We start from the raw sequence: 17,097 nt of genomic DNA on the forward strand, positions 1-17,097 counted from the left end.
ACGTGCAGACTCAGGGCCACACAGTGGAGTCTAGACTGGACCGAGGGCCCTGCTGGGGGGCCCTGTGCTGCCAGCAGCATGCAAGGCACAGACCACAGGACCCTGCTGCAAGCACACAGCTTTCCCTGCCTGCATCAGGCATGATGGGCCATCAGAAAGCACTCATCAACACAAGCCAGCGCGTCTCAAACTCCTCCTGCTCCCTATCACACACACCTTAAGCCAGTCATATTAAATAATTCAGCCCAGTGGAGGTCCCGTCATGGCTCGGCGGAAACAAACCTGACTAGCCCCCATGAGGATGTAGGTTCGATCCCTGGCCTCGATCAATGGGTTAAGGATCTGGCGTTGTTGTGTAGCTCCGATTCGATCCCTAGCCCCAGAACTTCCATATGCTGTGGGTGCGGTCCTAAAAACACACACACACACAAAAAAAAAAAAAAAAAAAAAAAAAAAATTCAGACCCGTGACTACTGAGACCGACACTGTTGCATGAATCTGTTCAGAACTATGTGTTTTATCCAATGTAATGGAATATCCCCCTAGAAAAAATTATTTCTCTACCACAAGACAGAAGTGCTATTAGTCTTTTTTAAAATAAATTTTTGTCTTCAAGAGATGAGGAAAAGCCACGAAGCCAATGGTCAACAGGGAAATGGTGAGTCATTCAACGCTACCTGTCAAAACCACTTTGGCTTAGAAGGGGGTACAAATACAGTTGTATTCAGAGCTGGAAGAAACCTCAGAAACAACGCTGTCTAACCCAGATCCGTTTGGAGCAGGAAACTGAACCAGGATCCCCAGCTGTGGGCAGAGAGCAGCTCCCCGCTCTCCAACTCCATGCCTGGCCCCTTCCGCCACCACGTGGAGAACCAAGTTCAAGTGTGCGTGTCATCTGAATAAACAAAAACGGCGCCTCTCACCCCTCGAGAGACAGATGACCTGCTGGACACACATTTCAGCTCCGAGGTGCTGCACAACACGGAAGGCAACGCAGCCCAGGAGGAGCTGACTGGCAAGGGGCCCTTCCGGCCACCCCCTGCCCACTCACCTTCTTCTCGGTCAGGCTGTTGGATATCTGCACGGCCACGGCGTGCCCGACGTGCGCCGACAGCAGGGCAGCCCCGCTGTTCTCAGACTGGATGCAGGCTGCACGCATCTGCTGCCACCAGGGGGACACTGACTGGGAGTCCCAGGTCTCCTCGATGGCCACTGCAGGCAAGAGGGAAGGGAAAGAAGCTTGTAGCTTGGATCTTGGGTTGTCTGTCCAACCTCTGAGGTTAAGCATAACATGAAAACTAAATCCCCTGGACTCCCCCTGTGGCCTGCATCATAACGATTCAGCATTGTCTTTGCAGCGTGGCCACGGCGTCAATCCCTGGCCCAGGAACTTCCACATGCTACCGGTGTGGCCACATGTTAAAAAAAAAAAAAAAAAAAAAGTTCACCTTGTGGCTCAGGGGTAACGAATCCGCCTAGCATCCACAAGGATGCAGGTTCGATCCCTGGCCTCGCTCAGTGGGTTAAGGATCTGACGTTGCCATGAGCTGTGTTGTAGGTCACAGATGTGGCTTGGATCCTGCGTTTGCTGTGGATACGGTGGAGGCCGGAGGCTACAGCTCTGATTCGACCCCTAGCCTGGGAACCTCCATATGCTGCAGGTGCGACCCTAAAAAACAAAAAAAGAAAAACACTAAATACACACTGATGCATCTGTAGGTTTCTGAATCAATCTACCATTTATTTTCTTCAGAACGCTTCTAGTCCATTGATTTACGCTGCTGGTCACCTTGCTTTGAATCAGCTGTGCATCCCTGTATGGAATATTCTCACTGTCACTGAGAAGTATTCCTGAATGCTTTAATATAACAGAGCACTGTTCTCATTGTGCCAAAAATAGTAAGAAAACAATTGCCTCCACCAAAAGCCATTCGATTCACTCATTAAGAAAATGCACTCTTCCTCTCGTCTTTGAGGTTGATGCAAAGTACAATTTTACGTTTTCGGAAAGCACTCTCTGAATGCATTAAGAGCTTTCTATGAACACACAAAAGGATCTCCCTGGTGAAATGTTCTGTACACTCTCGTCTCCTTTTGTTAGCAAGTATCCTCCCTCCCCATTTTCGTGGAACTTCCACCCTGATCTTCGTTCCCGGAGCGGGAGCCCAGCGTCCTGAGGGGCCGCCCCACAGCGTGCTTACCTTTCATCTTGCTCAGAAGGTGCAGCATCGTGTAGAGACAGCGGACAGACTGCGGTCTGTTCAAAATATCTTTCTCCTTCGAAAGCCAAACGCTCAGGAGCAGAGACTGAAATCAGATTCAAATCCTTTTCAGTCTAAAAATACATTTACCGTAAATACAAGATCTTGCCCTTTTCTAGAGAGCACGCATGTGCGCATAAGGGACTCAGTCTCAGGTGCCGAAGTAAGTGCTTGCTGGTGCCAGGATGTGGGGCGAGGGCTGAACGGGGGGTCCTTCTACCTTAGAGATGCTCTGCTACCTGTCGGGATCTAAACCCCCCTCCCCCGTGTCCACCACTTCTTTGGGTTAAGGACGACCCTTCAGTCCAAGCCTCCAACAAGGAGCAAATCAAGCAAAAAGGACACGACCACGTGACTGCGGACATGGCTGGCTGGCAAGGAGCCACAGGGCCATCTGTCATGACCGGAAGGCCTGGAGCTGCGGCTCTAGCCCTGGCCTTGGCCGTGTGAAGACACTGGGGCTAGGCAGTGGCCACCGAATATGTACAACTATCAAACTCCCACTTGTTAAGTCACTAAACAAGTCATGAGACACAGATTTTAAACAAAAGCTCTTAAATCAACAGAAGTGATTTTTAAGAACAAGCATATCCACTTAAACATAAAACACTTAAGTAGATTTATAAAATTTGAACTCAGATAATTCTGGGCTAATGAGAAATTTAAAGGCATGGTGTCATGCCTGTAAGTACTGGTGTGTGTCAAAGGCCTTGATCACTTGTAATTCTGCAGTGCTTTTATGTTGGTTTTTTTTTAAACTCTAAAACAAAAGGTTGACTATCAGTTTAAATGCTTTAGTACAAACAATTTTCAAAAATCAAGAGTAGGAACTTGGGCATCTATCCAGACAAAACTTTCATTCAAAAAGATCCATGCACCGCTACGTTCATAGCAGCACTATCCACGATAGTCAAGACATGGAAACAACCTAAATGTCCATCGACAGATGATTGGATGAAGACGATCTGGTATATACACCCAATGGAATACTACTCAGCCACAAAAAGGACAAACTAATGCCATTTGCAGCAACGTGGATGGAACTAGAGATGCTCATACTAAGTGAAGTCAGTCAGAAAGAGAAAAAAACAAATACCATATGATAGCTCTTATTTGTGGAATCTAATATATGGCACAAATTAACCTATTTACAGAAAAGAAACAAACTCATGGACTTGGAGAACAGACTTGTGGTTGCTGACGGGGAGAGGGAGGGAGTGGGATGGACTGGGAGTTTGGGGTTAGTAGATGCAAACTACTGCATGTGGAGTGGATAAGCAATGAGGTCCGGCTGTACGGCACAGGGAACTCTATGCAATCCCTTGGGATAGACCACGATGGAAGACAGTATGAGAAAAAGAATGTATGTATAACTGGATCAGTATGTGGTACAGCAGAACCTGACCCAACACTGGAAATCAACTACACTCTAATAAAAAAAAAAATTAAGAATAGGAAGTTGAAGAAGTATGTGGAGGAAATTAACTCTGGAGAATGAATGACCCAAGGACCATCAGGACTCGACAGGCGTGTCACCCCACTCGATCCTAAGAGCCCCTTGTGACAGGGCTCATTGCTCAGCTTTTACAGAGGATGAAAAGGAGAAGTAACGTACCTAGCACCATACAGTCAGCGAGTTAAAACTAAAGTATGAACCTAGAGCTGCCTGATTTTAATACACATTTTCCTCTCAAAAAATTTACATAGGTGTATATGCGTATACAAGCACATCTCAATTTACATATGTACATAATTTTATGAATATGAAAATACACAAGCGCCTTTTCTTAAAGCGAAGTGCTCTATTTCCACCTTTTTTGGGTTTAACTCCGGGCCCTTTTTTTTAACCCTTTCCTGTCTCCCCCTCTATCAGCCTCCCTCTACTCCATCTTCATTTTTATATTTTATAACCAAGCATGTCCTTTCAAATCTGCCCTCGTATTCCCAGACAATGACAATGCCAACAGCAGTAAATGCCCATGGGTGTGTGGAGCTCACCACGTGCCAAGCCACTAAGGCCTTTGTGAGCACAGAGTGTTGCAGAGGGGGCACCGTGAGGGGAGCTGTCGCTGCGACAGAAGTGGACTGACGTCCGACCACGCCCACGCCACCTGCTCCACAGCCTCCTGTGTCGTCCTCGAGAGGCAGACTAAGCTTATGTACCATTTATCAAGGCCAGTGCCTCTCGCCCACACTTCCCCTTAACCTCGCCCAGCACCTGCTCTGGTTGCGAGGCAGGCCGAAAGAGGCTGCCTGCACAGCCACAGAGACCTTCCAGCGTCACCTGGAAGGTGCCCCATCTCGGTCTTTGCGCACACACGTGCCAGGAAGCAAAGCAAAAGGGAACGGCGGGGGCTGCTGGGACTCCTCTTCTGGGTTCACGGCTAAGTGGCCCTTAGATGCGCCCCGATGAACTCTGGACACAGAACACGGGACCTCGGCTTGGGTGAAGCCTACGCCCGCGCTGCAGCACCGGGTTTTCAAACGCGCTGTGGGGTCAGTGCTGCTCAAAGCTCGATTCGAGTCCCCAGCAGCAACAGAGTTTCAGAGTGCTCAAAGAGTCGGCCCACCCAAAGGGTTATTTTAAGCTGCCTTTAAAGACTTTAAATGTCATGCCTTTGCTCTCTCATCACAGGAGGCACTCTTCTACTTCCCCAGCCACCCGCTTCCCCAGCCGCCACCACCTTTAGCGAATTCTGAAACACACACACAGAAATCCTTGTTCTTCCCCTGACCTCTCCTTCCTGTCTCTCCGATCCACCCTGCCTTCTGCCTCTTGCCCAACCAGGTCATCTTTGCTTATAAGCCAAAGGGTGTCCTTGCATTTGATAAACACGAAAAGTTTCAAATCAGTTAAGCTTTATCTGTGTGTAGGTCCGAGTGAAACAGAGGAAGCCACAGGTGCCGTCGGAACACAATGACAGAGTTTTAGAATCCCTTAGAAATGACAGAAAGCTTTTCTCGTAAACTTAAGGAATAACTAAGGGTGGAAGGAGAAAAACAAGCACAAAGGAGAACAGAGAGGGTAATTCAAATACTCAGAGAACACACACAGACGTATCTAACAGGAAAAGGCAGTGCATGGAAGGCTCCCATCTCCAGACGAGAAAAGAGACGACAAGAGAGCCTTTCAAAACATCACAGCAAAGAATGTCAGATTATATTATTCATGCCTAATGTATACATCCATCTTATACATCCGCATATTATAAATGTGAATTCTGGTATTGTATAAATGTCACAGTCTGACATATTTTCAGATGACATTTGAATAAAAGACCTTGAATAACAGAAATCTGGAGCAGAAATTTAGTGACTTCCTCTAATCAGGCGGTATCAGAGACTTGTTAAAACGTCCACCTAAGAATGAAACAGAAACTCCCCTGGGTCCTTGGTGGGTGTTTCCGACGCCCAATGAGCTTTTGCCGTTGGCGAAGTGTCCTCTCCTGTAACACTCACACCCTCCTGCTCTAATCCTGCACTCAATGGAAACGCTGGCAGACAGAACGCAAGGAAACCATCTGGTAGCCTTGCTGCCTTTACGTAAAAGACATCTATTTTGTCAGTCTTTTGGATGAGCCCCGTTTTCTAATCTTTCCTAAAAACTAGGGTCTGTTTTGTTACAGAATCTGAAACTTGACACAACTCCAATGAAGATAATTAGTTTTAAACGTTGCGGAAAAACTATCAGCTGTCTCCTGTGAATTACACTATCTGTGCTTATCATACATCTAGAAATCGTTCCAAATTAAAAAAATGTATAGAACCTACATTAAGTCCAAGTTTTTCCATGAACATAATTCCAATAAAACTACTGTTTAAACTATTTCAGAAGAAAAAAACTTTTCAGAAAATAATTGATCAGAAAATAGGAAGAGCATTTCAAATAGTGTCTTTATAACACTAATAATAAATTTTGCTGAAAGTGTTATCACTTTTTATTCATGATTTTTATACTGTCTAACTCCTGAGAGTCTATTACTCTTTTAATACAACAGAAGTTAATCTATTCTCTTTAAAAAACCTATCTGAAATTTGGAGTTCCCATTGTGGTGCAATGGAAACTAATCTGACTGTATCCATGAGGACGCAGGTTCGATCCCTGGCCTCACTCAGTGGGTTAAGGACTTGGCGTTGCTGTGAGCTGTGATGTAGGTTGCAGATGCGGCTTGGATCCTGCATTGCTGTGGCTGTGGTGTAGGCTGGCAGCTACAGCTCCGACTTGACCCCTAGCCTGGGTAACTCCATATGCTGGAAGTGTGGCCCTAAAAAGCAAAAAAACCCCATAAAACCTGTCTGAAATTTAATACCTCAGAAAAACGTGCCTGGTCTCTGTTTCAGCACTGGTACTGCCTGGCTGGGAAGGAGCCAGACGTGGGCAGAGCGCGTCCTTACTGTTGGGACACAGACCCCAGCACTTTATCCTCCGGAAGCCGGACGGCTGAGCCTAGCCCAGGGGTGCGGGCTGCCACTTCCTCCGATCACTGGGACCACAGCAGCCCAGCAGGCTTTTCAAACACTGGGCTTATTGTACCTCCATCTTCTTCCTTCAATTCTTGGGCTCCGTGTGTTTTGTTTAGTTTTAAGAGTCGTTCCTCCTCCTCTTCCCATTCATGACGATGGATTATAGGCTTTAAGCGAAAATGCCTTCTTACCTACTTCTCCCTTCTACTCAGGATTCATGGCAGGATTTTAAAAAATTACTTAATTTTAAATTGCTTAAAAAAGCACACTAAAGATACTTGGAAAACCCAGACATGAAATATTTGTCTGGAAACAGCAAAGGAAAAAAGTTCAATCATTTGGAATGTGTCAAATAAAGACTCTTAAGAGATGGTTTCTTAAAAATAATTTTAGTTTTTTTTTTCCCCTTTGGTTGCACCTGTGGCATGCAGAAGTTCCTAGGCCAGAGACTGAACCCGTGCCACAGCAGCGAAATTTCTTTTAGGCCAGCCATGGGATACACTGGTTACAACTTACAGAGAATGAGAACAAAAGATAGTATGATTCAACTAACTGCAGTGATTACAAATTTCCTTGATCACTTTCAGAAAGTGTCCCTGTATGTTCTAAGATACGCCTTAGATGATGCTAAGACAACGGTAAGAAAAAGACGGCCCCCCTGGATGACACTGAGGGGGAAGCAGAGCATCCAGCCACCAGAACCCTTACCAAGAGCAGCTGGGGGCTCAGTCCCACCGACTCCAACGTGCGACACATGTCCTCTGCGGAGCTCTCTCCACGCAAACACTTCCAGAAAAAGAAGCTGCCTGCGGAAATGAAAACAACGCACATTAACCACTGACTGCTTATCATCTGCACGAACGATCTTCCTGAACTTCAGCCTCGCGCAGAGGAGCCGAACAATGTGAGAGACGAGAAGTCAGCGGTTCACAAAAGCAAAGGCAAAGCAAAGTCCACGGGTAACACTGTCCCCCAAGAACAGTCATTAACTCACGGAGACCTTATGACATAGCGCCTGCTGTCCAGAGGCTCTCTGGGTGACTGTAAACCATCCATTACATTCCTGGGTGAATCAACTTCAAACCAAGCTGAGTCTTGGAGCTGCTTGCTGTAGGTTCCTCCGAAGCTCTCTTCTGGAAGACGGAGGAGCCAAGGAGCAGTTTACCAGCCCACCTACCTAAAGCCACACACTCCTCTTCGCCCGTCTTCTTCACGCTGATCACATCCTTCTCAGAGTCTAAATATTCCAGGAAGGTTTTGACAGGCAACACACCATCCTTGTCATCAGAGAAGCGGACAGCAGCCCTGCTGTTCTCTTGTTTGTATTTCTCCAACAATGCCTGGAGCTTGAGGAGGTCTTTCTCATCAAGCCTGAGTAACACAGCCAAGTCCTTAAAAAGAGGGGGGAAAAGTTCTGAATAGACCACATCTCTTTCTACGACTCTGCCAGATGCGTCCACGCTGCCCTATGGGCACGAGATGACTTTTTAACGAATGTGACAGCTACGCTGTACTCTGCTTAAAACACTTCACTCTCAGTTCACGGGGACCAGGTCATTTAGATAAACTCATGTTAAAACACTAAATATTAGTAAAATTACCATTTTTAGAATGTTTTTGAGCTTATTCTGTCCTCTTCTAAAATGTTTCAAGTGTAATAACCACGTATTATTGCTTAATCAGAAAACACTTTTAAAGGTGTCAACTGCCAACTCTCGTGATTCCGAGAAAAATGAAAATGATTTGAAATTTAACAGTTATTTATTAAGCAGCATACACACTACAAAATAAAAGCAGTGGAGCCCAGTCCTCACTATATCTTCAGAGAACTCCTCCATGAGGCTCTGAGGGCTGCAGAGACACCATCTGCCAGTCCTTCAAAGTATTTTATATACCTTATAAATGTAGGTATTTTTGATATATTTACATATACCTTCTATCTTAGATACCTTATAAGATGAAAGGACATCTTCTGATACTACTATTATTCTTCTAAATTAGGGACAAGCACACACACACACACACACGCTTTAAAGACCATAAATTAGCTATAACAAGCAAAACTTTCTTCTCGACATGCTCCACGATTAAAGCTGCATTCAAAAACAAGAGTAGTTTGGAGTTCCCATCGTGGCTCAGCAGGAAAGAATCTGACTAGCATCCATGAGGATGCAGGTTCAATCCCTGGCCTCGTTCAGTGAGTTAAGGATCTGGCGTTGCTGTGAGCTGTGGTGTAGGTCGCAGACACGGCTCGGATCCCGAGTTGCTGTAGCTATGGTGTAGCCTGGCAGCTGTAGCTCCAAATCGACCTCTAGCCTGGGAACCTCCACATGCCACATGGGTGCAGCCCTAAAAAGACAAAAACAAAACAAAACAACAACAGAGCATAGTAAGTTCAACATTCTAGCAAAAATAATATAAACTTAGCAGCAAGGCATAGAAAGCCAGCAGGGGTTCTTGTAAAGAAAATACACCTTTGCACTTCAAGAAAATCTTAATATTCTACTTTTTTACTTCTAATTTAAAAAATAAAAAATAACCAAAAGATTATCTTGTATAATTAGTCATGGGATTACTCACATTGTCGGAGAATGGTGTGTCCGAATGAAAATCAAGGGAGTTTAACTGACTGACAGACTCATAAAGATGGAGTAATTTCAATTTATTGGCACAAAACTGTAGCAATCCTTCATCAACAGACTCGAGCTCTAAGAGGGAGAAGGAATAAAATACATTAAAGAGAAAGTTAATAAACTGATAAAAAGGCTTTTCATTAAATCTCTTAACATCACATAATTCCTTGAGGTGCTATTTTATTGAATATTGGGACGCTTAAGCTCTAACAGATTAAGAAGGCAAAAATCAATTTCTCCATCATGGCAAACCACCTAAATTTTTTTTTTTGAAGTAGGATGCTGGATCACGACCCTCATGGGATTACTCATGATTGGTAATCATGAGTAATTTATTTATTTAGTCTCTTTTTGTCTTTTAGGGCTGCACCCGAGGCATATGGAGGCTCCCAGGCTAGGGGTCCAATCAGAGCTGTAGCCACCGGCCTACACCACAGCCACAGCAATGCAGGATCTGAGCTGTGTCTTCAATTTACACCACAGCGCATGGCAACGCCAGATCCTTAACCTACTGATCGAGGCCAGCGATCGAACCCGCATCCTCATGGGTGCTAGTCAGGTTTGTTAACCACTGACCACGATGGGAACTCCAAAACATCCACATTTTGTAATGGAATAAGGTGCTCTAGGGCAAAAAAAGAAAGCAAAGAAGAAATATTTTAGTCTAGTCCTCGAATAAAACAAGTGATTTGCAAACAGGTTTGAAAATCCTCTCCCCGCCCCTTAAGGCATGTGTTGTCTATTATGCTCCTGAGACAAGACCAACACAAAGTTCCCTGGCTCCTCTTCCTATCATGCGGACAAGACATCAGAAGTCAACCAGAAACCACGGATGGTGACAGATGTACCCTCAAGAAAGGCTGGCCGGGAGACCCAAGCAGAATCCCACTTTGTATGCTCGCATCGGTCAGGGTGTCTCAAGGTTAATGCTGGAAAAATATTCACCCTCTTTATAATACATTCCTGTATGATAATATAAATATTTATTTCTAATACCCAACAAATATTTATTTTTTTTAAAAGGCAGACACTGAAAACCCCCAGGAACTCTGAGACAGCAGCGTGGAAGACTGTCCAGGTTCTTAGAGCCAGAATAAAACCCAGCATGCTCAATACCCCCTTTTTTGGGAGTCTCATTTATGGGCAGAACTTGAAACCAGTGATGATGTTACAGAATCCTAACAGTGGTGTTTGGTTTACTCCTGGTTCAGAGCAAGATAATTTTTATTTTAATTTTTAAATTTTTTTTCTTTCCTTTTTTTCAGCCGCACCTGTGGACTATGGAAGTTTCTGGGCCAGGGATCGAATCCGAGCCACAGATGTAGCAATGCCAGATCCTTAACCTGCTGTACCACCGTGGGAACTCCCAAGATAGCTTTTTTTTTGTCTTTTCAGGGACGCACCTGAGGGATATGGTTCCCAGGTTAGAGGTCTAATGGGAGCTGCAGCTGCCGGCCTACACCACAGCCACAGCAATGCCAGATCTGAGCCTCACCCGAGACCTAAGACACAGCTTGCGGCAAAACAGGATCCTTAACCCACTGAGCGAGGCCAAAGATCGAACCCATATCCTCATGGATACTCGTCGGGCTTGTTCACACTAAGTCACAACAGGGAACTCCAAGTAACTTTTAATTTAATTAATTTTGATATTTTTAAAGGCTTAGTGGATAGAGGCACTTTCTAAGTGTACTGCGCTTTAAAAGAAGTGTTCTAATAAGTTCTATGCACTAAGGAGTTCAGTATTTACTGAAAGTCAGCTTCGCATATGTGTGGGGAAAAAAAATCTCAAAATCAGGATGCTTCAAGTCTTGAGAAGCAGCATATTATGATCTGTGTCTTAAGCCATTTTAAGTCGGCCTAAATACAAATATCATTAAATGCAAAACTGACTTCATGTACTTTACACAACAAGCAAAAAAAAAAAAAAAAATCACAATTAGATGAAGTCAGTATACCACATACCATATTTCTGACTGATGTCAGGAATTCAAAACAAACTAAATTTTGCTAGTTCGGCTGGATAGAATATGGAGTTACAATCCCAGTTAGAGATATAATTCTTTTCCAGAAAAATAAATTCTGAACAATAAAACACAATCAGAAAACTCAGACCTGGTAATGTAACCACAGTCTGTGATTCTCAAAGTCCTAGCTCCGTTCGTGTGGGAAGTGGATGAGGAAATGCAGATTCTACACATGCAGAGAACATTAATCAAAGCAAAGATTTAGGAGTTCCCGTCGTGGCGCAGTGTTAACGAATCCGGCTAGGAACCATGAGATTGCAGGTTCGGTCCCTGCCCTTGCTCAGTGGGTTAACGATCCGGCGTTGCCGTGAGCTGCGGGAGCGGCCCAAAGAAATAGCAAAAAGACAAAAAAAACAAAAAAAAAGCAAAGATTTAAAAAAAAAAAACATTATCTTGGTCAAAACGACATTACGTAATGTTCCACCTACAGAAATCTCTCTCTTTCCATAAAGTTAAACAAAACACAATGGAGCAAGAGCACCTGGCTGCTTTTTGCTTCCCAGGGGCTATCTTGTGCTCCACCGCCCCCAGAGTGGCTTTCAGGCCTCTCCACATCTATCGTCACTTCCCATCTTCTCCACTGGTACCTTTCCTCCCAGGAGACAGATTCAGAGGAAGACCACTTACAGCGAGAAACAGAGTCAGCATCTTCAGAGAAAGCTCAGGGGAGACACACTGAATAGGGTTTAAAAAGGCCACAAGACTAAAGGCGTGAAACAAGTTCCCTTCCTTCTAATGTGTTACTTCACATTAAAGTAACGTGATGGCTTTATAAGCGGTTAACACTTTCCATAATCAGAGCTAGGAAATTTAAGGTGAGACCATAACCTCCAATCAGTACAAACCGTATTACCTTGATTTTTTAAAGAGTCCATTAAAGTCTGCGTGATATTTTTAAGGCAGGAAAATGGTAAACGTTCACTTGCCAAAATGCTCTCCAACGCCTAGAAGAAAGATATTGAGCCATTCGATCATTAGAGAGCAATGATGTTATTTTTTAAAATTTAACATTTATGCCTACACTTTCGCTAGCCCGAGCTGCAAAGGGGAGCTCCATGTTTTAAGATGTTTCAGTACATCGACCTCAAAATGAAAGCTGCATCCTAAGTAATACGTCATCAATGTCATGTCAGGCCAAATGTGGCACAGTGACCAAAAGTCCGGACTGCGAAGGGCGAGTGATGGTCAACAGAATGGCCGAGACAAGGCAGAAGCAGAGAGAAGGCGACTCACTAGTAAGCCTCTGAGTAAGTCTGACTCTACGGGCGCGGATGCAAAGCGGACACTGCCGGGTCAGGAATGAGAGCGGACCGCATCTTAATTAGTGCCTGATTTCCGCACGGGGGCAGGGCGGGCTGAGGCCACAGGCCAGGCCAGATGTGCATCCTCCCCACTTCCTGCCCCCCAGGAGATAGCGCAGAGGCTGCACCCCCAGTTCCAACCCTCTGTCCATGCCCCAAGCAGCAACCTTGGGAATCAGCAACAGTTTAGACACAGCACTCAGGTTGTATTTAGCCTTGCATAGGAGCACATTAAACTGGATTTTGACCAATGAGATTTTTTTTTTTGTCTTTTCTATGGCCACACCTGCGGCATTGAAGGTTCCCGGGCTAGGGGTCTAATCGGAGCGGGAGCCGATGGCCTACACCACAGCCACAGCATTGAGGGATCTGAGCTGCGTCTGCAACCTACAGCACACCTCACGGCAATGCCAGATCCTTAACCCACTGAGCAAGGCCAGGGATTGAACCTGCAAGCCCATGGTTCCTAGTTGGATTTGTTAACCAATGAGCCACGATGGGAACTCCCCAATGAGATTAAATAGTGTTAAAAAGCAGGCTAACAATGTGGCGGGAGACAAATGTCAGATTGTAACAACTCTGTTCCTGGAGGAGGAAAGGTGGCAGGGGCGGCTCAGAGGCCTCCGCACAGAGGGTGTAAAGAAAGTGAGCCAAAGAGGCAAGTGCCTGGAAAATGTGTCTGCTTCTCTTCTGTCTACGCTTACGGAAACTAGCAGCTGGCTCACTGTCCCTCATTCAGCATCTCCAAGTCTACACTGGCTTCTTTTCTCTCTCTCTTTTTTTTTTTTTTTTTTTTTTTTGTCTTTTAAGGCTGCACCCAGAGCATATGGAGGTTCCCAGGCTAGGGGTCAAATCGGAGCTGCAGCTGCCGGCCTACACCATAGCCACAGCAACACAGGATCTGAGCCTCGTCTGTGACCTATACCACAGCTCAGGGCAATGCCGGATCCTCAACCCACTGATCGAGGCCAGGGATCAAACCCGTGTCCTTCATGGATACTAGTTGGGTTCGCTAACCGTGGAGCCACTACAGGAACTCTTATTTTCTCTCTTAATTGTTGTAAAACAATACACAACTTTCACTATTAGGTTGTCTAGCATTTTTAATAAAGTTCATAGCTTCACACAAAATTCAGTAGTATAGTAAAAAAACAAAAAACAAAAAGTCTGCAGATTTTGAAAACAAATGTATGGTTACCACAAAGAAGCAGGGTGGCAGGAGGGGTAGGGCTGGACTGGGGGGTGGGAGCGGCAAAGGCACACTGCTGGACATGGAACGGGTGGGAAGCTATGACTAAGACACAAGAAATAATGCAAAAACAAGTAGAGCTGACCCTCTGTGGCCACAGTTCTGTACCTGCAATGCAATCAATCATGGACGGAAAATATTTGAAAAGAAAAAATTCCACAAAGTTCCAAAAAGCCAGACTTGAATTTGCGGCACACCTGCAGCTATGGGCATTGCACTTAGGGCCGGGTATCTGGTACCTTGCGTTCGGTATCCCGAGTCACCCAGAGATGATTTCCAGAGCACAGGAGCCTGTGCGCAGGTTACAGGCGAACACTAGGCCAGCTCAGGGGAGGGGCTGGGGCGTGTTTGGATCAAAGTACCCGCAGGACCCTGGAGGACACTCAGGGATGACTGTCCTCACGGGCGCTCTGGCTCTGGTTAAAAGCAGAGCTCAGAGGCATCCGGGAGGACGCCGGTGTCACACTGAGAATCTGTAGTTAGAAGCTGAGCAGCATCATGAGGGTTTGGCCACGAGGGATGAGAGCAAAAGCGATACACCCAGGAGCCTGGGAGAGGTGACCAGTCCATCAGGAGACGTGAGGCTGTGGGGCCTCTTGCACAGCACACGTGGGACCTTGAACTGGCCCAAGTGTTTTGAGAGGCAATTTATCATCAACCAGTACAGCCTAAGAAGCTGGCACTTGGCAATTCCACGCGTGGGTATAGACGGAGGAGGAACTCCTGCACGCCTGCACCTGGAGACATGTACACGGGTGATCCCACTATCCGTGTTTGTAACAGCCAACAACTGGAAAGCACCAAAACGTTCACTGCCAGGAGCAGGACCAAACCGGCGACAGTCAGAGAGGAATCCAGGCGGCAACACGGGCGGGCGACGCCCGGAAACACCACGGGCCGGGAATGAAGCGAGTCCCAGAGGAGGGCAGGGCGTGCTCCACTCATGCCACGTCCAAAAAGTGGAAAAGGCCTCAATATGCTTTCGAGGACCCACAGAGAAATGCTGCAGCCAGAAAGAAAAGCGCAAGAACCCGAAACACAAAGTGCTGAACCCGGGTTACCTCAGGGATGGAAGCAGCGGCGGGGACAGAGGGACCGGCAGGCTCTCCGGGCTCCTGGTGGCCTTCCGTTCCCCAAGGGCGGTGGTCATACACGTCTTTGTCTTATTATTAATCTATTATACGTCATACATGGTTTGTGTGTGTCCAAAACACACATACTTACATGTATGGTAATCTTACTTAATTAAACCAAGAGACAACAGGGAATTCCTGTCATGGTGCAGCAGAAATGAATCCGACTAGTATCCATGAGGTTGCGGGTTCGATCCCTGGCCCTCACTCAGTGGGTTAAAGACCCAGTGTTCCTGTGAGCGGCGGTGTAGGTCACAGGTGCGGCTCGGGTCTGGCGTGGCCGGGGCTGTGGTGCAGGCCGGTGGCTGGAGCCCTGATTCCATGCCTAGCCGGGGAACCTCCATATGCCGAGGGTGCGGCCCGAAAAAGACACACACAGAAAAAAAAGGAAAAAAAGAGCGAGCAAGAACAGAAGCTTCCGCATGGGAATATAAAAAAGGGTGGACATGAATAAAACACAACGAGGAGACTTCAGCCTGTCACGTGTGGAAGGCAACAGAAAAACAAAGACTGTTAAGAGGCCTGTGGATTAGCCACTCAACAGGAACGTTCGTTTCTTATACACACTTACTTGTTTTTTGGTCGCAGGGTACTTAATATCGAGAATTAATTCCTTTATTTCTGTTTCAATCAAATCTGGAAAGAAAAGTTACCAAAGTAAAAATTTTCACTTTTATTAAGGGAACCTTTACTCTGAAACAAAACAACAGTCTGTACTGGGACTCAGTCTAACGGGCTTCTGGGTTCTCTCGGAAATTACTGTTTTATTGCACAAATTTGAATACTCCCTCCACGGCCCATTGCATCCCCCAGAGCAATTCCAATAAAAACTACACGTAATTGCTTGTGCTGCACCTCATTCCAAAACAGAGTTGTAACGGCTCATACACACTCTGACGTGTTCTGATGGCTCCATTTAAAATACTCTATTCCATTCTATTTTTTCTTTTTTTTTTTTTTTTTTTTTGGCCATGCCCACAGCATGTGGAAGTTCCTGGGCCTGGGATCAAACCTGTGCCACAGCAGTGACAAGCTGAATCCCTAACCGCTAGGCCACCAGGGAACTCCTAGAATATTCTATTAATTTAAAAATGACGTAACAGTGCACTTCATTTTTAACAGAGGATGCCTACCAAGATTGGGAGCTTTTGCTTTCAGTGAGGCTCCTAGTTTCTTCATTAAGTGCATGTCCTTGGCGCGTTCACTCTTCTTATCACTAAAACAATAAATACAACAGACTCTTACAGGAGGTGAAACTGCTTTCCTTCTCGTTCTGACACGCTCCAAATTTCTTTTTCCTTTCTATTCTTCCTATTTAACTTTAAAGGTTTTAGTCTAATAAGAAGAAAAGAAAACAACAGCTACAAAACCAAGCAAAACAAAGAGTAAAAGCAAGGACAGGAAAGAGTTCGCAGAGAGCCACTGATGAGCCGGACACAGGAGAACTTACCTCAGGGCTAAATGGAAAGGAACGCTTACTGTCTTCACACTTCCAGACACTGGATCCACCAGACAGATCTGGTAAGTCTGGGGCTGCCAACTCTGACTGGTAACATTATTTAAGCCCATGATTTTATAGCCAGGATACAGAAGCCTGGGGAAATCAAACACCGACACGGTAAAAGCCTCAGAGCAAGGGGAAGGTCGAGGGGCTTTGCTCAGAGCTTGGGGCCCACCTTATTACCAAGCCGGGAGCACTGACAAGACTATACACACTAGTGGGCACCACAAAAGGAAGCAGAGCAGCCTCGACTGGCAAGGTCGTACCTTGTTGAGTAAAATGTGCCAGAAAACGGGATGGACACACCCAGGCCTGTGCCGAGGCGCAGGCAAAGCCTCCACTCACTCGGCATCACCTCCGGGGCGGGGGGAGGAGGAAGGACTCTGCTTTCCAGCCTCCACTGTGTCAGCAGGGCTGGGGCCGAACGGCAGCACGAAGCTGGCTCTAACTTCGGAATCAGACTCCTTCGTTATTAAATACTGAATCCTTAACTACATCCCAGGCACTTAAGGGAGAGGCCATAACACA

The 17,097-nt window shown here is 45.9% G+C and overlaps 1 protein-coding gene across 10 annotated transcripts in view; it reads right to left on the bottom strand.

Annotated features, from left to right (window-relative positions):
* The window catches only part of RAB3GAP2 (RAB3 GTPase activating non-catalytic protein subunit 2), a 93,565-nt gene that overhangs the window by 18,414 nt on the left and 58,054 nt on the right, over positions 1-17,097 (bottom strand). For all 10 annotated transcript variants that reach the window (XR_002336185.1, XR_002336189.1, XR_002336188.1 and 7 more), the window contains 9 exons: positions 16,519-16,662; positions 16,202-16,284; positions 15,640-15,704; positions 12,239-12,329; positions 9,306-9,433; positions 7,903-8,116; positions 7,434-7,531; positions 2,202-2,307; positions 1,052-1,212 (listed from right to left, as the gene is read on the bottom strand). Coding sequence is in view for 4 of the 10 variants with exons in the window: in XM_003130506.5 (XP_003130554.2) it covers positions 1,052-1,212; positions 2,202-2,307; positions 7,434-7,531; positions 7,903-8,116; positions 9,306-9,433; positions 12,239-12,329; positions 15,640-15,704; positions 16,202-16,284; positions 16,519-16,662 (1,090 nt within the window). In the remaining 6 variants the exon portion in view is untranslated. The remainder of the gene's footprint in view (positions 1-1,051; positions 1,213-2,201; positions 2,308-7,433; positions 7,532-7,902; positions 8,117-9,305; positions 9,434-12,238; positions 12,330-15,639; positions 15,705-16,201; positions 16,285-16,518; positions 16,663-17,097) is intronic.

The sequence above is a fragment of the Sus scrofa genome, chromosome 10 (genome assembly GCF_000003025.6).
Source record: "Sus scrofa isolate TJ Tabasco breed Duroc chromosome 10, Sscrofa11.1, whole genome shotgun sequence".
NCBI lineage: Eukaryota > Metazoa > Chordata > Mammalia > Artiodactyla > Suidae > Sus > Sus scrofa.